This window comes from Coregonus lavaretus (assembly GCF_964263955.1).
Source record: "Coregonus lavaretus genome assembly, chromosome: 33".
Lineage (NCBI taxonomy): Eukaryota > Metazoa > Chordata > Actinopteri > Salmoniformes > Salmonidae > Coregonus > Coregonus lavaretus.
In genome coordinates this window covers 18,977,046-19,004,642 of record NC_140020.1, presented here as the reverse complement: position 1 = coordinate 19,004,642, position 27,597 = coordinate 18,977,046, and the positions used below count along the sequence as shown (strand labels likewise).

General features: G+C 46.0%; 1 protein-coding gene across 2 annotated transcripts in view; it reads right to left on the bottom strand.

Annotated features, from left to right (window-relative positions):
- Positions 1–27,597, bottom strand: part of LOC311108753 (protein enabled homolog) — a gene marked incomplete at its 5' end in the record, with an annotated part of 147,876 nt that overhangs the window by 48,799 nt on the left and 71,480 nt on the right. For both annotated transcript variants that reach the window (XM_084151491.1, XM_084151490.1), the window contains one exon: positions 25,728–25,905. In XM_084151491.1, the coding sequence (XP_084007617.1) occupies positions 25,728–25,905 (178 nt within the window). The remainder of the gene's footprint in view (positions 1–25,727; positions 25,906–27,597) is intronic.

Below are 27,597 nucleotides of genomic sequence, written 5' to 3'. Positions count from 1 at the left end.
TGCTGTATGGATATACAATCCATTCTAACATTGTTTTCTATGGCTAAAGACCGAAAACAGTGCATCCACAGTCAAACACTGCAATGATGTTTAAGACTTTCACAACACTGAGATAAACAGACCATACATGAAGCTCTGATTAATGCCAGAGAATGTGTCAGGACTGAGAAACTGAGAAAACCCTACAGATCATAAAATAGCTTCTTCACAGGCATAAAACTGAGAGAACGAAGGTCTACCTCACAAAATAAACCTGCGCACGTGTGCATGCACACACACGCACACATCAGCACACACAGTAATCCAGTCTCTTCGTCCGGGCAGTCCATCGTCCGGGCAGTCTTTGGGTGCTCCGACCACAGCCCTGGACATAGTCCTAACCATAGCCATAGACCCAGTACCAACTAAAACCCCAGCTCCAGTCCCAGTCATAATGGCTCCACTGAGAATCCCTGTCATCAAGGCTCATCCTAGGAACTCAGAGCACCATGTTCCTCTATCACATGCTAACACACACAGCGCCCCGGGATGCTACTACCCATACGCCACGCCTGGAGCGAGGGCTACGCTAGACAGGCAGGGAGGGAGGGAGTAGACGGAGAGAGGGAGGTGTTTACAGGATGTGGTCCCACGCTCCAGTCAGCATTCTAATGTATTCTTTGCTAATTAACTATGTGTTTCTCTCCTCCCAGAGGAGATGAAAGGAGTGGAGGAAGAAATGAGGGTAGTCTCGGGGTTTTATCCTCTTTCTGTGTTTCTGTGAAACAGTCCTGTTGTGTTTCAGCCCCTTACAGCCCCTGTAGCGTCTCTCTAGCGTCTCTCCATTCTCCAGGTCCAGCCTGTCCTGTCCTATTTCACTTTTCCTGGGTCAGGAAGACATGAATCATTCCCTGGGCCTGTTTCCTGGCCTGCTGACCTGAGATCTGACCTGGGACCTGTGAGCTGGGGGTCTTTGGGGATGAGTCATCATGAACCAATCATACTGCTGAAGTTGGAACCATATCATCCAGCAAAAATAAAATACTTCACATACCGTGACATAACTAATAAAGAGTACAAATATTTTCTGGTCCATTTGAGAATCCTTAAACCTTTATATTAGCATTAATTATGATGTGACACCAGAGGTCAAATTCAAGGCTCTAATTAAGTGGTATACAAACTTTTTCAGCGGGGACCCAATTTCTTCCCCAAAAATTTCTGGGGACCACATTCTTTCCAACCAATAATTTCACACGACTCACCCAAAAATCACATGACAATTTAAAAATCAATAAATGTCTATTTTTACATCAACAAATAATCTTCAATTCATTGCATTTCCAACTCTTATGAAAATGAAAAGAAACCAATAATCTTTCCCAAAAAATTTAGTGAATTATATATCTAGATAGATAGAGATATATATATATACACACATATACATACACACACATACACAAACACACACACACACACACACACATATATATACATACACACACACACACACATATATATACACATACACACACACACACACATATATACACACATACAGTGAGGGAAAAAGGTATTTGATCCCCTGCTGATTTTGTACGTTTGCCAACTGACAAAGAAATGATCAGTCTATCATTTTAATGGTAGGTTTATTTGAACAGTGAGAGACAGAATAACAACAACAAAAATCCAGAAAACGCATGTCAAAAATGTTATAAATTGATTTGCATTTTAATGAAGGAAATAAGTATTTGACCCCTCTGCAAAACATGACTTAGTACTTGGTGGCAAAACCCTTGTTGGCAATCACAGAGGTCAGACGTTTCTTGTAGTTGGCCACCAGGTTTGCACACATCTCAGGAAGATTTTGTCCCACTCCTCTTTGCAGATCTTCTCCAAGTCATTAAGGTTTCGAGGCTGACGTTTGGCAACTCGAACCTTCAGCTCCCTCCACAGATTTTCTATGGGATTAAGGTCTGGAGACAGACTAGGCCACTCCAGGACCTTAATGTGCTTCTTCTTCAGCCACTCCTTTGTTGCCTTGGCCGTGTGTTTTGGGTCATTGTCATGCTGGAATAACTGTCCACGACCCATTTAATGCCCTGGCTGAGGGAAGGAGGTTCTCACCCAAGATTTGACGGTACATGGCCCCGTCCATCGTCCCTTTGATGCGGTGAAGTTGTCCTGTCCCCTTAGCAGAAAAACACCCCCAAAGCATAATGTTTCCACCTCCATGTTTGACGGTGGGGATGGTGTTCTTGGGGTCATAGACAGCATTCCTCCTCCTCCAAACACGGCGAGTTGAGTTGATGCCAAAGAGCTCGATTTTGGTCTCATCTGACCACAACACTTTCACCCAGTTCTCCTCTGAATCATTCAGATGTTCATTGGCAAACTTCAGACGGCCCTGTATATGTGCTTTCTTGAGCAGGGGGACCTTGCGGGCGCTGCAGGATTTCAGTCCTTCACGGCATAGTGTGTTACCAATTGTTTTCTTGGTGACTATGGTCTCAGCTGCCTTGAGATCATTGACAAGATCCTCCCGTGTAGTTCTGGGCTGATTCCTCACCGTTCTCATGATCATTGCAACTCCACGAGGTGAGATCTTGCATGGAGCCCCAGGCCGAGGGAGATTGACAGTTATTTTGTGTTTCTTCCATTTGCGAATAATCGCACCAACTGTTGTCAGGAGTGGCTCAAGAAGAAGCACATTAAGGTCCTGGAGTGGCCTAGCCAGTCTCCAGACCTTAATCCCATAGAAAATCTGTGGAGGGAGCTGAAGGTTCGAGTTGCCAAACATCAGCCTCGAAAACATAATGACTTGGAGAAGATCTGCAAAGAGGAGTGGAACAAAATCCCTCCTGAGATGTGTGCAAACCTGGTGGCCAACTACAAGAAACGTCTGACCTCTGTGATTGCCAACAAGGGTTTGCCACCAAGTACTAAGTCATGTTTTGCAGAGGGGTCAAATCCTTATTTCCCTCATTAAAATGCAAATCAATTTATAACATTTTTGACATACGTTTTTCTGGATTTTTTTGTTGTTATTCTGTCTCTCACTGTTCAAATAAACCTACCATTAAAATTATAGACTGATCATGTCTTTGTCAGTTGGCAAACGTAGAAAATCAGCAGGGGATCAAATACTTTTTTCCCTCACTGTACATATGTATACACACACATACATACGTATACACACATACGTATATACACATATACATATATGCACACACACAACATTTACATACAGTGGGGAGAACAAGTATTTGATACACTGCCGATTTTGCAGGTTTTCCTACTTACAAAGCATGTAGAGGTCTGTAATTTCTATCATAGGTACACTTCAACTGTGAGAGACGGAAAAATCCAGAAAATCACATTGTATGATTTTTAAGTAATTAATTTGCATTTTATTGCATGATATAAGTATTTGATCACCTACCAACCAGTAAGAATTCCGGCTCTCACAGACCTGTTCGTTTTTCTTTAAGAAGCCCTCCTGTTCTCCACTCATTACCTGTATTAACTGCACCTGTTTGAACTCGTTACCTGTATAAAAGACACCTGTCCACACACTCAAACAGACTCCAACCTCTCCACAATGGCCAAGACCAGAGAGCTGTGTAAGGACATCAGGGATAAAATGGTAGACCTGCACAAGGCTGGGATGGGCTACAGGACAATAGGCAAGCAGCTTGGTGAGAAGGCAACAACTGTTGGCGCAATTATTAGAAAATGGAAGAAGTTCAAGATGACGGTCAATCACCCTCGGTCTGGGGCTCCATGCAAGATCTCACCTCATGGGGCATCAATGATCATGAGGAAGGTGAGGGATCAGCCCAGAACTACACGGCAGGACCTGGTCAATGACCTGAAGAGAGCTGGGACCACAGTCTCAAAGAAAACCATTAGTAACACACTACGCCGTCATGGATTAAAATCCTGCAGTGCATGCAAGGTCCCCCTGCTCAAGCCAGCACATGTCCAGGCCCGTCTGAAGTTTGCCAATGACCATCTGGATGATCCAGAGGAGGAATGGGAGAAGGTCATGTGGTCTGATGAGACAAAAATAGAGCTTTTTGGTCTAAACTCCACTCGCCGTGTTTTGAGGAAGAAGAAGGATGAGTACAACCCCAAGAACACCATCCCAACCGTGAAGCATGGAGGTGGAAACATCATTCTTTGGGGATGCTTTTCTGCAAAGGGGACAGGACGACTGCACCGTATTGAGGGGAGGATGGATGGGGCCATGTATCGCGAGATCTTGGCCAACAACCTCCTTCCCTCAGTAAGAGCATTGAAGATGGGTCGTGGCTGGGTCTTCCAGCATGACAACGACCCGAAACACACAGCCAGGGCAACTAAGGAGTGGCTCCGTAAGAAGCATCTCAAGGTCCTGGAGTGGCCTAGCCAGTCTCCAGACCTGAACCCAATAGAAAATCTTTGGAGGGAGCTGAAAGTCCGTATTGCCCAGCGACAGCCCCGAAACCTGAAGGATCTGGAGAAGGTCTGTATGGAGGAGTGGGCCAAAATCCCTGCTGCAGTGTGTGCAAACCTGGTCAAGACCTACAGGAAACGTATGATCTCTGTAATTGCAAACAAAGGTTTCTGTACCAAATATTAAGTTCTGCTTTTCTGATATATCAAATACTTATGTCATGCAATAAAATGCAAATTAATTACTTAAAAATTATACAATGTGATTTTCTGGATTTTTGTTTTAGATTCCATCTCTCACAGTTGAAGTGTACCTATGATAAAAAATTACAGACCTCTACATGCTTTGTAAGTAGGAAAACCTGCAAAATAGGCAGTATATCAAATACTTGTTCTCCCCACTGTATACGTACATACAGTGGGGGAAAAAAGTATTTAGTCAGCCACCAATTGTGCAAGTTCTCCCACTTAAAAAGACGAGAGAGGCCTGTAATTTTCACCATAGGTACACGTCAACTATGCCAGACAAAATGAGAAAAAAATATCCAGAAAATCACATTGTAGGATTTTTTATGAATTTATTTGCAAATTATGGTGGAAAATAAGTATTTGGTCAATAACAAAAGTTTCTCAATACTTTGTTATATACCCTTTGTTGGCAATGACACAGGTCAAACGTTTTCTGTAAGTCTTCACAAGGTTTTCACACACTGTTGCTGGTATTTTGGCCCATTCCTCCATGCAGATCTCCTCTAGAGCAGTGATGTTTTGGGGCTGTCGCTGGGCAACACGGACTTTCAACTCCCTCCAAAGATTTTCTATGGGGTTGAGATCTGGAGACTGGCTAGGCCACTCCAGGACCTTGAAATGCTTCTTACGAAGCCACTCCTTCGTTGCCCGGGCGGTGTGTTTGGGATCATTGTCATGCTGAAAGACCCAGCCAGGTTTCATCTTCAATGCCCTTGCTGATGGAAGGAGGTTTTCACTCAAAATCTCACGATACATGGCCCCATTCATTCTTTCCTTTACCCGGATCAGTCATCCTGGTCCCTTTGCAGAAAAACAGCCCCAAAGCATGATGTTTCATTTTACATTTACATTTTACATTTTAGTCATTTAGCAGACGCTCTTATCCAGAGCGACTTACAGGAGCAATTAGGGTTAAGTGCCTTGCTCAAGGGCACATTTACGTCATTTAGCAGACGCTCTTATCCAGAGCGACTACAAATTGGTGCATTCACCCTATAGCCAGTGGGATAACCACTTTACAATTATACTTTTTTTTTGGGGGGGGGGGGGGGGGGGGGGTAGAAGGATTACTTTATCCTATCCCAGGTGTTCCTTAAAGAGGTGGGGTTTCAAATGTCTCCGGAAGGTGGTGAGTGACTCCGTTGTCCTGGCGTCGTGAGGGAGCTTGTTCCACCATTGGGGTGCCAGAGTTTCCACCCCCATGCTTCACAGTAAGCTGAAACGAGTGTAGCCGCAATCTGAATGGCTACCTACTATTAGTCAATGTTAGCGTCTTCACCACTGTCCGTGGCCTACACTATCCACCAGCCAGCTCTAGCTCTAGCCTGGACAATTCGTCGGCCAGTCTGCACAGCGTGCTATCGACCCAGCGTGCTATCGACCCAGAGCTTATTGGACTTTCTGCCGGAATCACTGGACCCTAGCGCCGGATCATCACAACCAGCTAGCTAGCTGCAACCTGTTGTTGGCTGATTACCATTACCATTGCCTTATAGCAAGCACCAGTTAGCCTTGAGCTAGCCTCAGGCCCATCTCCCGGCTATCTACCTCTCTGTCAACCGGACGGGACCTCCTAGTGTTGACACTGAGCCCCGCCGATCCAACACGACTGGTTTGCCGACGAAATAGTCTAAAGTGGTTTCAACAGGCTTCCCGTTGTGACGACCACGAAGATCCATCTGCCAGCCCCGGCCCGCTAGCACACGCAAACTACAACTGTGCTCCCTGCTAGCTGTGCTGAAGCACCAATTTGAACTGCTCTCGGACTCACATATTGCTGTTCACTGGACCTTATGATCACTCAGCTGCACAGCTGATGCCTGCTGGACTGTTCCTTTACACGGTACCCTGTCCTGTTTATTCTGTTTAGTCTTAGCCCAAACGTTATCGCTATTTCCAGTTGTGTCTTAGCTCTCTCTAATAACACCTGTGACTGCTTTATGCCTCTCTCCCATGTCAATTATGCCTTGCCTATTGCTGTTTGGGTTAGTTCTTATTATACAATTTCACTGTAGAACCCCTAGTCCCTCTCAGACTGCCTCATATAGTTCCTTTGTTCCTCCCCCCATACACGCCGAGACCGGCTCAATCGATGCCTCCAATGACGCTATCTCTTTCATTGTTACCCAACGCTTAGGGTTACCTGAACTGTACTCATATCCTTCCATATCCTTTTCTGTACATAATGCCCTGAATCTTTTCTACAACGCCGGGAGAACTGCCCCCTTTATTCTATGTACCCAACGCACTAGAAGACCAGTTCTTAAAGCCTTTAGTCGTATCCTTATTCTAGTCCTCCTCTGTTCCTATGGTGATGTAGAGGCTAACCCAGGCCCTGCAGCCCCCAGTATCACTCCTACTCCCCAGGAGCTATCATTTGTTGACTTCTGTAACCGTAAAAGTCTTGGTTTTCTGCACATAAATATCAGAAGCCTCCTTCCTAAGTTTGAGTTATTCACTGCGTTAGCACACTCCGCCAACCCTGATGTTCTAGCAGTGTCTGAATCCTGGCTTAGGAAGGCCACCAAAAATTCTGAAATACTATCCAGGTCTGTGCCCAAACAGTTTGAGCTTCTACTTCTAAAAATCCACCTTTCCAGAAATAAATCTCTCACTGTTGCCGCTTGCTACAGACCCCCCTCAGCCCCCAGCTGTGCCCTGGACACCATATGTGAATTGATTGCCCCCCATCTATCCTCAGTTTGTACTGCTTGGTGACCTAAATTGGGATATGCTTAACACCCCGGCCATCCTACAATCTAAACTAGATGCCCTCAATCTCACACAAATTATCAACGAACCTACCAGGTACAACCCTAAATCCGTAAACATGGGTACCCTCATAGATATCATCCTGACTAACTTACCCTCTAAATACACCTCCGCTGTCTTCAACCAGGATCTCAGCGATCACTGCCTTATTGCCTGCGTCCGTAACGGGTCCGCGGTCAAACGACCACCCCTCATCACTGTCAAACGCTCCCAAAAACACTTCAGCGAGCAGGCCTTCCTAATTGACCTGGCCCAGGTATCCTGGATGGATATAGATCTCATTCCGTCAGTAGAGGATGCCTGGTTGTTCTTTAAAAGTAATTTCCTCTCAATCTTAAATAGACATGCCCCATTCAAAAAATACAGAACTAAGAACAGATATAGCCCCTGGTTCTCCTCAGACTTGACTGCCCTTGACCAGCACAAAAACGTCCTGTGGCGTACTGCATTAGCATCAAATAGCCCCCGCGATATGCAACTTTTCAGGGAAGTTAGGAACCAATATACACAAGCAGTTAGGAAAGCAAAGGCTAACTTTTTCAAACAGAAATTTGCATCCTGTAGCACTAACTCCAAAAAGTTTTGGGACACTGTAAAGTCCATGGAAAATAAGAGCACTTCCTCCCAGCTGCCCACTGCACTGAGGCTAGGAAACACTATCACGACCGATAAATCTACAATAATCGAGAATTTCAACAAGCATTTTGCTACGGCTGGCCATGCTTTCCACCTGGCTACCACTATCCCGGCCACCAGCTCTGCACCCTCCGCTGCAACTTGCCCATGCCCCCCCCGCTTCTCCTTCACACAAATCCAGACAGCTGATGTTCTAAAAGAGCTGCAAAATCTGGACCCCCACAAATCATCTGGGCTAGACAATCTGGACCCTTTCTTTCTAAAACTAGCCGCCGAAATTGTCGCAACCCCTATTACTAGCCTGTTCAACCTCTCTTTCGTAACGTCTGAGATCCCCAGAGATTGGAAAGCTGCCGCGGTCATCCCCCTCTTCAAAGGGGGTGACACTCTAGATCCAAACTGTTACAGACCCATATCCATCCTGCCCTGCCTTTCAAAAGTTTTTGAAAGCCAAGTCAACAAACAGATCACCGACCATTTCGAATCCCACCGTACCTTCTCCGCTATGCAATCCGGTTTCCGAGCTGGTCATGGGTGCACTTCAGCCACGCTCAAGGTCCTAAACGATATTATAACCGCGATCGATAATAGACAGTACTGTGCAGCCGTTTTCATTGACCTGGCCAAGGCTTTCGACTCTGTCAACCACCGCATTCTTATTGGCAGACTAAATAGCCTTGGTTTCTCAAATGACTGCCTCGCCTGGTTCACCAACTACTTCTCAGATAGAGTTCAATGTGTCAAATCGGAGGGCCTGTTGTCTGGACCTATGGCAGTCTCTATGGGGGTGCCACAGGGTTCAATTCTTGGGCCGACTCTTTTCTCTGTGTATATCAATGACGTCGCTCTTGCTGCTGGTGACTCTCAGATCCACCTCTACGCAGACGACACCATTTTGTATACATCTGGCCCTTCATTGGACACTGTGTTAACAAACCTCCAAACGAGCTTCAATTCCATACAACACTCCTTCAGTAGCCTCCAACTGCTCTTAAACACTAGTAAAACTAAATGCATGCTCTTCAACCGAACGCTGCTTGCACCCGCCCACCCGACTAGAATCACTACTCTCGACGGGTCTGACCTAGAGTATGTTGACAACTACAAATATCTAGGTGTCTGGTTAGACCGTAAACTCTCCTTCCAGACTCACATTAAGAATCTCCAATCCAAAGTTAAATCTAGAATCGGTTTCCTATTTCGCAACAAAGCCTCCTTCACTCATGCTGCCAAACATGCCCTCGTAAAACTGACTATCCTACCGATCCTTGACTTCGGCGATGTCATTTACAAAATAGCCTCCAACACTCTACTCAGCAAATTGGATGTTGTCTATCACAGTGCCATCCGTTTTGTCTCCAAAGCCCCATATAATACCCACCACTGTGACCTGTACGCTCTTGTTGGCTGGTCCTCACTACATATTCGTCGCCAAACCCACTGGCTCCAGGCCATCTATAAATCACTGCTAGGCAAATCCCCGCCTTATCTTAGCTCATTGGTCACCATAGCAACACCCACCCGTAGTCTGCGCTCCAGCGGGTATATCTCACTGGTCATCCCCAAAGCCAACACCTCCTTTGGCCGCAATTCCTTCCAGTTCTCTGCTGCCAATGACTGGAACAAATTGCAAAAATCTCTGAAGCTGGAGACACTTATCTCCCTCACTAACCTTAAGCATCAGTTGTCAGAGCACCTTACCGATCACTGCACCTGTACACAGCCCATCTGAAATTAGCCCGCCCAACTACCTCATCCCTATATTGTTATTTATTTTGCTCATTTGTACCCCAGTATCTCTATTTGCACATCATCTCTTGCACATCTATCATTCCAGTGTTAATACTAATTGTAATTATTTTGCACTATAGCCTATTTTATTGCCTTACCTCCATAACTTGCTAAATTTGCACACTGTATATTATATGTATTTCTGTTGTATTTTTGACTTTGTTTTGTTGTACCCCATATGTAACTCTGTGTTGTTTTTATCGCACTGCTTTGCTTTATCTTGGCCAGGTCGCAGTTGTAAATGAGAACTTGTTCTCAACTGGTTTACCTGGTTAAATAAAGGTGAAATAAATAAAATAAACAGTAGGTATGGTGTTCTTTGGATGCAACTCAGCATTCTTTGTACTCCAAACACGACGAGTTGAGTTTTTACCAAAAAGTTCTATTTTGGTTTCATCTGACCATATGACATCCTCCCAATCCTCTTCTGGATCATCCAAATGCACTCTAGCATACTTCAGACGGGCCTGGACATGTACTGGCTTAAGCAGGGGGACACGTCTGGCACTGCAGGATTTGAGTCCCTGGCGGCGTAGTGTGTTACTGATGGTAGGCTTTGTTACTTTGATCCCAGCTCTCTGCAGGTCATTCACTAGGTCCCCCCGTGTGGTTCTGGGATTTTTGCTCACCGTTCTTGTGATCATTTTGACCCCACGGGGTGAGATCTTGCGTGGAGCCCCAGATCTAGGGAGATTATCAGTGGTCTTGTATGTCTTCCATTTCCTAATAATTGCTCCCACAGTTGATTTCTTCAAACCAAGCTGCTTACCTATTGCAGATTCAGTCTTCCCAGCCTGGTGCAGGTCTACAATTTTGTTTCTGGTGTCCTTTGACAGCTCTTTGGTCTTGGCCATAGTGGAGTTTGGAGTGTGACTGTTTGAGGTTGTGGACAGGTGCCTTTTATACTGATAACAAGTTCAAACAGGTGCCATTAATACAGGTAACGAGTGGAGGACAGAGGAGCCTCTTAAAGAAGAAGTTACAGGTCTGTGAGAGCCAGAAATCTTGCTTGTTTGTAGGTGACCAAATACTTATTTTCCACCATAATTTGCAAATAAATTCATAAAAAATCCTACAATGTGATTTTCTGGAATTTTTTTTCTCAATTTGTCTGTCATAGTTGACGTGTACCTATGATGAAATTTACAGGCCTCTCTCATCTTTTTAAGTGGGAGAACTTGCACAATTGGTGGCTGACTAAATACTTTTTTTCCCCACTGTACATTACCAGTCAAAAGTTGACACTTTTCTTTAAACTATTTTTTACATTGTAGAATAATAGTGAAGACATCAACACTATGAAATAACACATATGGAATCATGTAAACAAAAAAAGTGTTAAACAAATCAAAATATATTTTATATTTGAGATTCTTCAATTAGCCACCCTTTGCCTTGATGACAGCCTTGAATGAGTAGGTGTGTCAAAACTTTTGACAGGTACTGTACATATATACACACATATACAGTGCATTCGGAAAGTATTTAGACCACTTGACTTTTTGCAAATTTTGTTACGTTACAGCCTTATTCTAAAATGGATACATTTAAATGTTTTCCTCATCAATCTACACACAATACCCCATAATGACAAAACGAAAACTTTTTTTTGTGTGCAAAAGAACAAAAAATACCTTCTTTACATAAGTATTCAGACCCTTTGCTATGAGACTCGAAATTGAGCTCAGGTGCATCCTGTTTCCCATTCATCATCCTTGAGATGTTTCAACAACTTGAATGGAGTCCACCTGTGGTAAATTCATTTGATTGGACATGATTTGGAAAGGCACACACCTGCTTTTCTACAGTGCATTCGGAAAGTATTCACATTGTTACGTTACAGCCTTCTTCTAAAATTGATTAAATTGTTTTTTTCCCCTCAGCAATCTACACACAATACCCCATAATGACAAAGCAAAAACCAGTTTAGAAATGTTTGCATATGTATTTAAAAAAAACGGAAATATCACATTTGAATAAGTATTCAGACCATTTACTCAGTACTTTGTTGAAGCACCTTTGGCAGCGATTACAGCCTCGAGTCTTCTTGGGTATGACACTACAAGCTTGGCACACCTGTATTTTGGGAGTTTCTCCCATTCTTCTCTGCAGATCCTCTCAAGCTCTGTCAGGTTGGATGGGGAGCGTTGCGGCACAGCTATTTTCAGGTCTCTCCAGAGATGTTTGATCAGGTTCAAGTCCGGGCTCTGGCTGGGCCACTCAAGGACATTCAGAGACTTGTCCCTAAGCCACTCCTGTGTTGTCTTGGCTGTGTGCTTAGGGTCGTTGACTGTTGGAAGGTGAACCTTCGCCCCAGTCTGAGGTCCTGAGCGCTCTGGAGCAAGTTTTCATCAAGGATCTCTCTGTACTTTGCTTCGTTCATCATGAGAATGTTCATTATTACAATGTTTTGACCTTTTATCTAGCAACAGGCAGGCCCCGCCCACCTAAGGATCTCTCCTTTTAGCAATCTACAGTATTTCCTGTGTTTGAGGGGTGCAAAATCCACTTGTCACTTAAATCTCACTAGATTGATTACTTTCATTTTACTCTGGCGACTCTTTCCCACTCTTGCTTGTTACTTTTTTTTCTCCAGTTAACGTTACAACCGTGGAAACATTAGTAACCTGTCAAACACACTCCGGTAATGGCTGAAATGTGCTCAATAGAATACAATGGTTTTCCGTTGCATCTACAGTGAACACAAACGATTGGTCGGGGACTTAACCCACTGTCTCGACACATCACAAGAAAGAGAAGAACACTGTTTTGGTGGGTGCAGATTTTTGGTGCAATTAAAAAAGTAATAATTTAATACAGTAATGTGCTGAACTGAAAGCAATTTCCAAAAAGGAGCACTGGGATTATAGTGATATTATGTCTAATCTTGCAAACAATGTGACGTATTTATAGATAGGCGTAATCTAGAGACGAGTGGGTATCCTTCTCTTTACACACTTGTAGAATTATGCAACAGAACGTGACAACAGTAATGAATCATTAATGAGGCAGTCTAGACAGCACAGTTTATGATTAGAGGTAGTTTTGGTGGTTGCAGCCCTGTTTCAACCCTTTATATAAACGTATTCATATATGCAAATACACCCAGTGTATATGCAAATTAGGCACATATCATTTTCTTTATTTTATCACAAAGTAGTAAAATACCTGACATAGAAAAACAATTTATATAGGAGTGCATTACACTGCTGCTGTAACACCACCTGTCTCATTACAACCCCAACACTGCTGCTGTAACACCGCCTGTCTCATTACAACCCCAACACTGCTGCTGTAACACCACCTGTCTCATTACAACCCCAACACTGCTGCTGTAACACCACCTGTCTCATTACAACCCCAACTCTGCTGCTGTAACACCGCCTGTCTCATTACAACCCCAACACTGCTGCTGTAACACCGCCTGTCTCATTACAACCCCAACACTGCTGCTGTAACACCACCTGTCTCATTACAACCCCAACACTGCTGCTGTAACACCGCCTGTCTCATTACAACCCCAACACTGCTGCTGTAACACCACCTGTCTCATTACAACCCCAACACTGCTGCTGTAACACCGCCTGTCTCATTACAACCCCAACACTGCTGCTGTAACACCGCCTGTCTCATTACAACCCCAACACTGCTGCTGTAACACCGCCTGTCTCATTACAACCCCAACACTGCTGCTGTAACACCGCCTGTCTCATTACAACCCCAACACTGCTGCTGTAACACCGCCTGTCTCATTACAACCCCAACACTGCTGCTGTAACACCGCCTGTCTCATTACAACCCCAACACTGCTGCTGTAACACCGCCTGTCTCATTACAACCCCAACACTGCTGCTGTAACACCGCCTGTCTCATTACAACCCCAACACTGCTGCTGTAACACCGCCTGTCTCATTACAACCCCAACACTGCTGCTGTAACACCGCCTGTCTCATTACAACCCCAACACTGCTGCTGTAACACCGCCTGTCTCATTACAACCCCAACACTGCTGCTGTAACACTGCCTGTCTCATTACAACCCCAACACTGCTGCTGTAACACCACCTGTCTCATTACAACCCCAACACAGCTGCTGTAACACTGCGTGCAACCCCCCCCCCCCCCCCCCAAACGCAGAGTCAGGAGTCTCGCAGCTTAACACTCACAAATATGCAGTGTCTAAACAATAGGGCTGTGAATATACCAGTATCGCAATATTTATTCCATGGCAAAAAAGAAAACATGAAGCAGACCACACTATTTGGTCCTTCAAAAACCTGCTGTATGTAAAATATTGTGTGATATAGCTTGGAAAACAAACAAAACGTGACTGGATTATGTTTTTTCCAACATTTCCTAAAAAAGTTTATCAGCTTCGTGTTTTGTTTCCTTGCCAAAATACTAATGAGTATCACGATACTGGTATCGTCCCGGCCCTATTAAACAATGGCTAACCCCATTTGTGAAATTGCTGCTACTGTGAACAGGCCGACAGATGTGTGGATGCTGGGAGAAAAACTTCTAAGTAAAAGGATGAAGAGTCATCAGGGTGCAGATGATTGGTCCTCCTGACTCCGCAGGCTCTCTACGCCTGGATGAGATTGGCTATAAACAGTTTCACTGCAGTTAGGGGTGCCAATCAGGTTGAGCAGGTGTGACAGGTCAGTTCACTCTCCGTGGCAACAGGACTGGGTGTGTGGTGATGGATGATGGTAGGTGTTGCATGTCAGAACATTAGGCCTACTTCCTTTACGGTTACAAAAACAGCTTTCGAGGAGCCTAGCTGTCTGCAATCACAGACACCCTGTGATATATTATTCATGACTGCTGCAGTGCAACCATTCCCCATCTCCCATAGGGAGACAGGCATACAGTACAGACCTGTAGACAAACGTAATGACAGGACAGGCCGTATACACTACCCCCAAACCTCAACCCCTTTCACCTTCACCCTCTTTTCCAAGGTGGGGTCTTATTCTGGGGCAGAGGGAGAGACAGGGGGTCTAGGTGTCAGTAGGAAAGTGACCTCTCCCCTCTCTCACCCTTCCCCCTGTCCTTAGCAGGGCTGTCAGCAGCAGAGCTAGCCATCTCCATTTCCCCAGGCAAGGCCACTGACACTGAGACCCAGCACCTGACACTAGGCCAGCTTAGGGGTCCTGATGCCTCAGCTCAGGTCTGACGTAAAGTTACCTAATAAAAGCTGCCCTTCTCGGAAACAGTACACCCATAAGCAGACACAGCGCAGGCCCCCTCCATCCATAGGAGAAGGTAAACATTTTATTTCTGGCCCAGCCACCGTGTTAGGGGAGGTGCCCAGGGCTATAGAGCCCCAGACCAGTGACGCCATTCCTGAGTTCATCACGGAGCTCTGAAGTAACAGCCCCCACGGAGCACTAGACAACAGCCTCGAAAGTGCAGCACCCAGGGAGCTAGCCACAAAGATACAGCACCCAAAGGCTAGACCCAAATGCAACTGTTTTGCATTGTTAGGACATGTGTCCCAATTTGATTAGCAACCATGCCTTTAGCACCTGATAGTCAGCAGCAGTGTTGCCTAAACACAGCCTATTTAAATGAGAAAGCCCTGGTGTGCTGCTGCTGTTCCTATCTGTACTGTATGAATCATCAGTTTAGCGAGCCAAGCGGCGCACAACAAAGACATATCCTCATGACCCTGATGCTGGCACAACAGAGAGGAGAGACAGGGCTCTTTCCACAGGGCTCGCCTCCAACCGAAAACACCCAGTTTGCACTGGAAACACAGAGCTAGCTGAACGAAGCCAACTGAACACTGGTGTTGAGGGCATGAGAACGAAGCAGCATTCAGAACTATGCCTAAATGTACATTTTCTCTCCTCTCCGTCAAGGGTTGTATTAGTTGTGCGGACTGAACAGAGCCTGTGTGTTTCTGACTCTGTAGCTAGGAAACTCAGTGACACATTTTAAAGTGATTTCTTCTCTTTCAAAGATCGGCTAAGCACAGAAACAGAGGTCAAGGCTGCCCTCCATCTCCTTGCCCTTTCTCTTTCAGCCAGGGGCTTCGTATACTGTTGCTACAGAGCATGAAAGTATGGAACACAGCTTAGCCAATCAGAAGAAAGAGCAACTGATCTGTGACCAATCATAAGAGGACTCCATCTTTCTTCCAGATGAATTGTGTCCATCACCCATGGGGACAGTGCATAATATATAACAGGTTACACTACAGGCGACTAACACCTCGTTTTCACTGACATCTCGAATAAAGCATAAAACATTTACGTTATACAAGGAATTGTTAGCACTACTTGTGTTAATAAGACAGAAAGAGAGGCACTCAGTCAGTCGTGCTCTCTGTTCAACTAACGCTCTGCAACATGCAATCAGTGGTGTAGTCATCTGCTCCCTCCCACTCCTGCTCCACCCATTCTACCCATCAGCTGTCTCACTACACCCCCCTACCTGCCCTCTCCAGTCCAGCTCTACTCACTGCTGAGGATGATCTGAGCGCGACTGATCATCTGCTGCGGCTGGAAGCTGCTCACTCTGGGAGCAGGCATGTCTGTGGAAGCCTGGGGGGCTTTTCCCTTCCTCTGGCTCTACAGTGCCAGCACCAAACAGCAGCAGCAGTCTCTCCACCTCACAGAGGAGCGAAAGAGGGCTGAAAGAGAGAGCTGAGGCAGCAGTTCAGGGTGTAGAGCACCAAAACAGCACAGCACCCACCCTGGGCTGGGTCACAACAAGTCTAAAACAGCAGGCCCTGGTCCCGCTCTCTCTCTCTGGATCACGCTGCTCTCAATGTCTGGTCTCTCCCTCTCTGGTCTCCTTCCCTGATAAGTACAGTGTTGGGGTTTCACTCTCTGGTCTCCTTCCCTGATAAGTACAGTGTTGGGGTTTCACTCTCTGGTCTCCTTCCCTGATAAGTACAGTGTTGGGGTTTCACTCTCTGGTCTCCTTCCCTGATAAGTACAGTGTTGGGGTTTCACTCTCTGGTCTCCTTCCCTGATAAGTACAGTGTTGGGGTTTCACTCTCTGGGCCGTGCAGGGCAGCTGTTCTGTCAGTGATAGTAGTAGTAGCAGGCTGGCTAGTGGAGAACCTCTCAGCAGCGTGGGTTATTACGGCAGTATGGTGCCAAAGAGCATGAGCTCATCAATAAAGTGAGGCAGGCAGTCGGGACTCGCTTCACACCAACCTCCATCTCTACTGGCCCAGTGATGCAATGGGGATCACATGGTGGCATGAGTTAAGAAACCAACACACCAGACACCCTGAGAAACGGTGGTGGTGTCAGTGTCTGAACCCCTGTACTATCTCTGTCTGCACCCATTTAAAACCAGTCCCTAGAGCTGCAAAACAAACTCCTTTTGGCTCAGGAATGCAGCTTGTTTCTATGACAGAGTCACTGGCAAGGGTAGGCCACACAGACACACACACTGTCAACCCTGCTCCCGTGTTGTTCTCACACACTGATGAGGTCATGGTAACAGACATACTCGCCTTGTATTCTCCTCTGTCAACAGTACACCCATCACAACACTGTATTTATACCCCAAAAGGTGCCTGTCAATAAATCTACCCCTGGTCCCTCACACCATGCTGGGCTGTGTTGCTAGAGGTGTAGAGGGCAGAACGGGGGCAACATGGGGCGCTGGGTGGAGGTTTAGGGGACCAGGGGACCCCCAAAGAGAGGGACCCCACTGTGTAGAGTCAGAATGTGTGTTCAGCTGTTTGTCCTGGGGCTCAGACGGCCGTCTGTCAACATGAAGACCCAATCAGAAGCTGTGGAGTTACATGTCACTGGAGCACGTCTGACCAACACTTTCCCTCCGCCTTTCAACTTGGTGCTTTCTAGCCTTACAAGGCCCTTTCTTTCACACTGCCTCATTTCTCTTATTTCTCGCTCTGTTTTCCCTCTCTCTCCATCTCTCTTCATCAATCTGTCCACAGCCAGATGAAAAGGAGGGGATTACAGCCAGACCATAACGCCGACCGGCGTCCGGCGGCCTGACCCTCAGTCCAGTCCTCTTTTACCCATTTTAGGAGAGCAGAGAGAGGGAGGTAGACTGAGGACGTCTGTCTGTATAGGCCTCTATGGGTTGCTGGACAAGACTGACACAGAGTGAGCTCAGGTCACAGCCCAGAACTAAAGTCACTACTGCCCAAAACATTTAGCACCACACTACCTCTCTTTGACTTGGGTTTCAATGAGGTTGGACCTAGACATGGGGAGAACACAGTTGCTTTGTTGTGACCTTGAGGAGGGTCACAGACCGGCTCCACCAGACTTAACCCCTCAGTCATCTGACTGACGTGTATTAACAGAAACCCTTGACTTTCCAAACTTCACATGACCTCACCAGACCACAAACACTGCCTCGTCTCTGACGGTAACCGATCACTACTTTGTCTTGGCGTACACACACACACACACACACACACACACACACACACACACACACACACACCCACCCCTTCCTGGCAAAGAGGAAGATAAAAAACGCTCCCAGTGCTGTTCTGTTGCTGTTCTCACAGCGCTAAACACAGAATAGGTGCAGTTTGGTCCGGCTGGTTTCTGTGTAAACCAAAGTTCACATTAAACATTTCCACACAGACAGCTTATCGTTAGAGTATGTACTCATCTGTCTGTCAGCGGGCTACAACACCTCATCACAGGTCCTATACAGAGCAAACATGAACTCTAACCCCTGACCTCCCTGACCTCCAGCAGTCCGCTCTGCCCTTTGTCCAGTGGCTCAGTCAGTCAGTCATTCAGTGTTTTATCTGACTGGGAAGGAAGGCGACAACAGCCATTTATTTTAGAAAAGCCCACATGCCACACAGTCTCATGGCAATAGCAGCACGGTAAGCACAGACAGCTCCAGTGTCAGTGTCACACTAGCCAGCCTAGCGTAGACTGCCTGCCATGTGATTCCAAAGCACATATTACACTCTGCTAAAATTAGACAAGATACTATAGACCGTAGAAACTCCAGGGATATAGGGAGAGAAGAGGACTTTCTGTAAGTAGGAGACATGCATGCGCACATTTAAAGCGTATGCGCACACACACACACACACACACACACACACACACACACACACTCAAGAGAAAGAGCTACACGCTTACACCAAAGGCAGTAAAATCCTGCACTGCCAGCAAAAGACAGAACCATCACCCTGCATTTTTTCCCCCTCCTCCTCCCAAGCAGCAGCATCAGTTTTCCAGTGGCGGAACAATGGAGAGAGAGGCAGGAACAACCACATTAGTGCAGAGTATGCAACAGAACAGACAGCAGCTGGATCTACATTCAGCCTGCATGACCAGAGGCTCAAGCACAGACCACAGCAGCAGAAGCCTCAGTAAACCATGTCAATACTGGATTTAGCTAGCAGTGAAATAAATAACAAGTATTATAAAAAGATAGACTAGAGTGACGCCATTCCTCTCTTGTCCGGTGATAAACCCCGTCTGGCAGTGAATGATGTTGAGCCTCATGTGTCATGGAAGGCTTATCATGTCTAAAAGGGACACCTATTAGAATAGGAGTATCATCACATTGGATGATCAGAATATACTGTAGAATAATTAAAACATCTCATCACTGCTTCTGTGCGCAGTTCTATGTACGACCAACAGGAGGTAGAGAAGAGCAGAAAATCTGATCCATATCTTAACTACAGTTCTCAAAGTGCCTCTCAAACAAACTTGCTCACGAACAGGGTTTCTGTACCTCAGCTGTAGCCTGGGTGGACTCATCCTAAACTGTGTAAGTGCTCATCTCCTCTCTGCACATCACTGACGAGAACTACTGTACACAATACATGTTTCCATCTCAGTAAAGGACAAGTATAGGGGAAAGCTTGGCTGCACTGGGCCTCAGTGAAGTGCCTTCAGTGGAGTGTGTCAGCCTGTTCCAGCCTTCAGTGGTCGCTGTAACCCCATCCAGTCAGCCCCAGGCCTATCCAGCCTTATCCAGCCTCATCAGGCTGGACTGTGCTGCTGTAAACATCTTACTGAACACAATGGAGCTCTGACTGAGGCAGGGCCAATTAGTGTCCCATCGTACCTCGCCTCCCCTCTCCCCTCTGTCAGCCTGGTAGGGCTAGTCTAACACTCTCTGCATCCAAAGCCCCTGGCTCCCCAGCTCCCAGTCTAGGCCATATTTGTAAGTCGCTCTGGATAAGAGCGTCTGCTAAATGATGTAAATGTAAATATCCAGCCTCAGCCTCGGCTCCAGAGCAGATCCCCTGCCCCAACAACCAGCCTCAGCCCCCAGCCTCTAGCACCAAGTCTAAGCCCCCAACCAAACACAGGGGAATTATGCAAACTCAGCACTGGAGGAGTTTGCAAACAACAAACCCACCTTCTCTAATGAACAAAAGAAAACAGCAGAGTGAGAGAGAAGGGGGGATTGAGAAGGGAAGGAGGGAAAGGGAGAGAGGAAGAGAGCGCCTGAGAGAAAAGTCCTTGGTTATGTCGTTATTAAGGAAGCTCACACTACAAACGTTGTTGCAAACAGACAGACAGACAGGGGAATTGGAGAGGACTGAAACATCCTCCCTCTCTCTCTCACACACACATATGCACACGCACGCAAACACACGTTGAGGATATCCTTAGACTCCTTCAAAGTGCAAGCAGCCCCCAGGGTTTCCTCCTGTCAGAGGCAGGCTGCACAAGTCAGGCTCTGATAGTGTGAGAACACCCACACCACCGGAGAATGTCTCATTATAACCATTTCCATAATCAAGTGCATCACTATCGGGTAATTAATACAGGCTATAAAAGTTCATTGAGAACCAAGCATCCAGCCTCAGGGAGAGATAAGGGCTCGAGGTCACTGGGGTAAACAGAGCCAGATACACGAGTCTGGGGATGGGCTAGTCAGGGACAAAGCGCTGAAGGACAGGGGAGAGACACAGGGGGAGAGGCATGGAGAGAGGCAGGGAGGGAGGCAGGGTAAGGGACAGGGGTAATTTTAGCAGCAGCTAGGCTATTCAACGTTCTCATATCAACTGTGTTAAACATCGTACTATTTACCAAGAGTTTTCATCTATAATTTTTAGTAGCCGTCTATATACCACTACAAACCGATGCTGGCACTAAGACCACACTCAACGAGCTGTATAGGGCCATAAGCCAACAAGAAAATCCTCATCCAGACGCAGCGCTCCTAGGTGCTGGTGACTTTAATACAGGAAAACTGCAATCCGTTTTACCTCATTTTTACCAACATGTCACCTGTGCAAGTAGAGTGGAAAAAACACAGATGCATACAAAGCTTTCCCTCGCCCTCCATTTGGCAAATCTGACCATAACTCTATCCTCCTGATTCCTGCTTACAAGCAAACATTTTAAACCAGAAGTATCAGTGACACGCTCAATTCGAAAGTGGTCCAATGAAGCGGATGCTAAGCAACAGGACTGTTTTGCTAGCACAGACTGGTATATGTCCAGGATTCATCCGATGGCATTGAGGAGTTCTCCAAATCAGTCACTGGCTTCATTAATAAGTGCATTGACGACGTAGTCCCCTCAGTGACCGTACATACATATCCCAACCAGAAGCCATGGATTACAGGCAACATCCGCACTGAGTTAAAGAGCTGCCGCTTTCAAGGAGCGGGACACTAACCTGGACAAACCATCAAACAAGCAAAGCATCAATACAGGACTAAGATCGAATCCTACTACACCGGCTCTGACATTCGTCGGATGTGGCAGGTCTTGCAAACCATCATGGATTACAAAGGGAAACCCAGCCACAAGCTGCCCAGTGACACAAGCCTACCAGACGAGCTAAATGCCTTCTATCCTCGCTTCGAGGCAAGCAACACTGAACCATGCGTGAGAGCACCAGCTGTTCCGGACAACTGTGTGATCACGCTCTCCGTAGCCAATGTGAGCAAGACATTTAAACAGGTTAACATTCACAAGGGCGCAGGGTCAGATGGATTACCAGGATGTGTGCTCAGAGCATGCGCTGACCAGTTGGCAAGTGTCTACACTGACATTTTCAACCTCTCCCTGACCCAGTCTGTAATATCTACATGTTTCAAGCAGACCACCATAGTCCCTGTGCCCAAGAATGCCAAGGTAACCTGTCTAAATAACTATCGCCCCGTAGCACTCACATCTGAAGCCATGAAATGCTTTGAAAGGCTGGTCATGGCTCACATTAACAACATCATCCCAGACACCCTGGACCCACTCCAATTCACATACCGCCCCAACAGATCCACAGATGCTGCAATCTCTATTGCACCCCACACTGCCCTTTTCCACTTGAACAAAATAAACACCTATGTGAGAATGCTGTTCATTGACTACAGCTCAGCATTCAACATCATAGTGCCTTCAAAGCTCATCACTAAGCTAAGGTCCCTAGGACTGAACACCTCCCTCTGCAACTGGATCCCTCTGCAACTTCCTGACGGGCCGCCCCCAGGTGGTGAGGGTTGGCAACAACACATCCGCCACGCTGACCCTCAACACGGGGGCCCCTCAGGGGTACGTGCTTAGTCCCATCCTGTACTCCCTTTTCACCCACGACTGCGTGGCCGCGCATGACTCCAACACTGTCATTAAGTTTGCTGACGACAACGCTGGTGGCATGATCACCAACGACAATGAACAGCCTATAGGGAGGAGGTCAGAAACCTGGCAGTGTGGTGCCAGGATAACAACATCTACCTCAACCTTCAGTAAGACAAAAGGAGCTGATCATGGACTACAGGAAACGGAGGGCTGAGCACGCCCCCATTCACATCGACGGGGCTGTAGTGGAGCGGGTCGAGAGCTTCAAGTTCCTTGGTGTACACAACACTAAGGACCTATCATTTACATTTTAGTCATTTAGCAGACGCTCTTATCCAGAGCGACTTACAGTTAGTGAGTGCATACATTTTCATACTGGCCCCCCGTGGGAAACGAACCCACAACCCTGGCGTTGCAAGCGTCATGCTCTACCAACTGAGCTACAGAGGTCCAAACACAGGGGTCCAAACACACACCACCATGGTCCAAACACACCTACACAGTCGTGAAGAGAGCACGATAACACTCTTCCCCCTCAGGAGGCTGAAAAGATTTGGCATGGGCCCTCAGATCCTCAAAAAGTCCTACAGCTGCACCATTGAGAGCATCTTGACTGGCTGCATCACCGCTTGGTATGGCAACTGCTTGGCATCCAAACGCAAGGCGATACAGAGGGTAGTGTGTACGGTCCAGTACATCACTAGGGCCGAGCTCTATACCAGGCGGTGTCAGAGGAAGGCCCAAAAAATTGTAAAAGACTCCAGCCACCCAAGCCAGACCATTCGATCTTCTACCGCACGGCAAGCGATACCAATGCACCAAGTCTGGAACAAACAGGAACCTGAACAGCTTCTACTCCCAAGCAATAAGACTGCTAAATGGCTAATCAAATGGCTACCTACATTGACCGTTTTTTGCACCAACTCTCTTGCACTGAACACACAAAGGACTCTACCCACACACTCACACTGACACCCCAACACACACATTACATACGCCCACACACATGCATACTGATGCCACACACACACACACACACACACACACATTTTCACACTCACTACATAAGCTGCTGCTATGGTCTATTATCTATCCTGTTGCCAAGTCAATTTACCCATACCTACAGTTGAAGTCGGAAGTTTACATACACTTAGGTTGGAGTCATTAAAACTTGTTTTCAACCACTCCACACATTTCTTGTTAACAAACTATAGTTTTGGCAAGTCGGTTAGGACATCTACTTTGTACATGACACAAGTCATTTTTCCAACAATTGTTTACAGACAGATTATTTCACTTAGAATTCACTGTATCACACTTCCAGTGGGTCAGAAGTTTACATACACTAAGTTGATTGTGCCTTTAAACAGCTTGGAAAATTCCAGAAAAGTATGTCATGTGTTTAGAACCTTCTGATAGGCTAATTGACATCATTTGAGTCAATTGGAGGTGTACCTGTGGATGTATTTCAAGGAATACCTTCAAACTCAGTGCCTCTTTGCTTGACATCATGGGAAAATCAAGTCTGGTTCATCCTTGGGAGCAATTTCCAAACGCCTGAATGTACCATGTTCATCTGTACAAACAATAGTACGCAAGTATAAACACCATGGGACCACGCAGCCGTCATACTGCTCAGGAAGGAGACGCGTTCTGTCTCCTAGAGATGAACGTACTTTGGTGCGAAAAGTGCAAATCAATCCCAGAACAACAGCAAAGAACCTTGTGAAGATGCTGGAGGAAACAGGTACAAAAGTATCTATATCCACAGTAAAACGAGTCCAATATCGACATAACCTGAAAGGCCGCTCAACAAGGAAGAAGCCACTGCTCCAGAACCGCCATAAAAAAGCCAGACTACGGTTTGCAACTGCACATGGGGACAAAGATCATACTTTTTGGAGAAATGTCCTCTGTTCTGATGAAACAAAAATATAACTGTTTGTATTTGTTTTGAAACCTGGATTCATTCATATAGACTTGGTTAAACAGCTTCTGAATGTCAGTCAGTCTTATTCCAAACACAGCGGCAAGGAGACAGTAACTTGCCCCTCAGAGAAGAGATGTGGGTGCAGTGTGCGTTGACACTGACTCTAGAATGAAAATGTGCCTTGAAAAACAACTACCGTCGGATCTCTCTGCGATCATATTACCAACAACCAAACACACATCTCTCTCTCTGTCCAAGACAGCCAGCCCTCATTGAGAAAATACCACCAGAGCTACCGCGTGTATATTACTCAGGGGTGGTGGTGATTACAGGAAAGCTATTCACAGACGCAGTGGCTCATCGCATCCACCGACAAATGAAGCTTAGGAAGCGCAGTCTGTTCCAAGGCCACTGCATCAGAGGTAACTCTGTGGGCTGGGCTCAGCAGACTGCTGCTTGGAGAGAATACAGATACATTGTAGCTATCCCCCCAGAACACTGCCAGGCCAGCCACTAGCTAGCTGTTCCTCTGATTAATCATATCTGGAAAACAGAAATGGCCACCACTGAAAACAATGCCTCATTAGTTAGCAATAAGTAAGAAGTTTGACTAAAAAAGGCCTAAACAGCCTGGTGAGAGATACTAGGCTCAGTGTGACTGCTGTTGTGTGGAACCCCCGAGGGCCTAGTCACAAGTTGTTGCAGCCACAGAGGGAGTGGGGTCAGGAACAGGGCCTTGATTGAGCCCCTCACTAGGCCCCTGCTCCATAACCAGAGTTCCCCAAACACACACACACTCTGACCACTACCCCCCCAATTTTACGAGAGCAGGTCCTCACTAAACATATGACCTCACTCTGAGGACAAAAGAGTCATTCTGCCAAACCAATATAAAACAGTGGATCAAAAGGAATTAGACACAAAGAAAAAATGTTTTACCCGACCATATTCAGCTTAGTGAAGCAAAACATTCTGCAAAGGGAGGCAAAACATTGATGAGTCATCTGTGTGGACAGTAAACACTAAAATATTAAAAAGTGCTTCTGGCAAATATCTGGTCAAGTACTCTAGTTTTAGTGTGACGCTCAAGTGTGATGACACATTTATAGAGGGTTTCAGCATTGCTCTACCTCTTGGGTCCTGCTTAAATCCACCAATACCTAGTCACCTTAACCAGTGTGTCTGAGCATTCCAAGGCTAACCCTTGCCCATCTTCTACATCAGCCAAGAGCTGTGCATCTTTGCCCACTAAACATCCAGGACACCTCTCACTCCGACTACAGCAGTGGGTGAGGCAACAGGACGGCAACAGGCAAGACCACCTCTCATTTGTCAAAACACCAAAGAGAGCTGGGTGGATATCTCAGGTCATTACAGCAGATATTCTTCCCGTCGGTCAGCAGAGCTCACCCTCACCTGTGTCCTGAGAGTTGAGCACCTCCAGGGCATGCATCATGGCACTGGCGAATACATTGGCATCCTCCTTGCTGCCAAAGTTGAGTCCGTAGACCTGCCTGGCATCACGCCACTGGTGGAAGGTCTGTGTGGCCTGGTTGTACTTGAGCCCCTTGGGAATGGCACAGTTTATTACCACCTGGAGAAGGAGAGAAAGGGGGAGATCGAGAGAGGGGGGGTGGTTTTTGAGATGGTTTTGAAAGATAATTTGAAGTGCTTAGAGGATTATTTGTGTTACTCAAAACATGTTTACCGTACTTATAGGAAGAAGGATGGGGAGAGAGAGTGAGATGGTTTTGATAGCTATTCTTAAGTACTGCGAGGACAATTTCTGTTGCTCAAAACAAGTGTAAAGTGATTACGGGTAAGGAAATGTATGTTTTTAGAGTTCATAAGAGTCATACATTACAGCTAATACAACCTCACTCAGTCAGTCTACTACCACCAATGTTCCGTCTAAGCTGTGTGCATGTGCGAAGCTCCCCTCAGACTGCCGTGCAGAAGAAAAATGAGCCCGCTGCAGAAAAGCAGGAGATTTAACTTCACTTAACTTTCTACAGTTTTCCCCATTAGTTAACACTATCAACGTTGCGCTCTACTGTGGGAATTGTGATCCAATTAACACAATATTAGCCACTTTCAGTGTAATATACCGAAACAAAACTAACTATGCAAGATTTAGTATGCAAAACTATTAACTGTGCAAGAGATTTTCTTGTAGGCAGAGCGCATTGGAGTAGGATTCTATTGCATTGACAGGCACGACTCAGGCCTGTACTCTACATAGACCTGTACTCTACATAGAGCGGTGCGCTATAACCAATCAGAGCTGAAGTAGGCCTATATGCCGTTGCCATATATGGATGTGTGCCATTCACTTTGAACTGGACTGTGTTTAGGCTACAGTATGAACGGTCGGGAGTAGATGTGCTTGTTTTGAGATCAAAGTGAGAGCTGCATGTAGCCATGTGTGCACATTTGTTCATATCCTTTGCTAGTTAGTGAGTTATTATCCCAGTTATAGCTAATTTCCAGTCAACAATGGGAGAGTAGTTGCTTCCAACAAGAGCACAAAATGTTTGTATTTCTAGCCATCTTTGAAAAGCGATTCAGGTAAAGAGTTTTTTTATGTCTTGAAGGGGAAGTGTTGTATTTTGAGATGGTCTTGAATAAGCTAAGTAGCTAATAGGCAGAGGGTAGCATAATTTGTCTGATTCTCTGTAATAATGGCATGGGAATAATAATGCATTTTATTTTGTAAAGCGGTTTCTTGCATCAAACACAACATTTTCAGTCACCTCCTTGTCTGAAGGACAAGTGGATAGACAGGTTAATGTCAAGCCCTGCATTTTTCCTTTTTTTTAAGTCTCATGGAATGTAGGCATTGAACACCACACATTGGCTAATACTATAGGCTGAATGATAAAACAGCTATTTCCATGTTAAAATGTTATGGGATGTGTTTTTCTCCATTGTTTTTGATGGTAGGCCACTCTGGTAGGCCAACATTATGATCAAATAGCCACAGTAGCCTACTTCGGGAACATTAGAGGGAACATTGACTACCACCACACTTACTAAAGTATAAGGGACCTTGAATGATAAATATGTGTATATTTAACAGCTTTGGCATAGGACCAAGAAGAAACCCTGTGTCTATAGTCTTCAGGACCTAGAAACATTAGCACACCTTCCATAAATAAATGGGAGGGAATCGAATGAGCTGCGTTCAGCTCCCAAGCAATCATTCACCGCTTGAGGCTTAAGGTCGTCCTTCACTACTAGAATGCTAGGGTTGGCGAAAGCTGTGGGGGAAAAATACCTATAATAT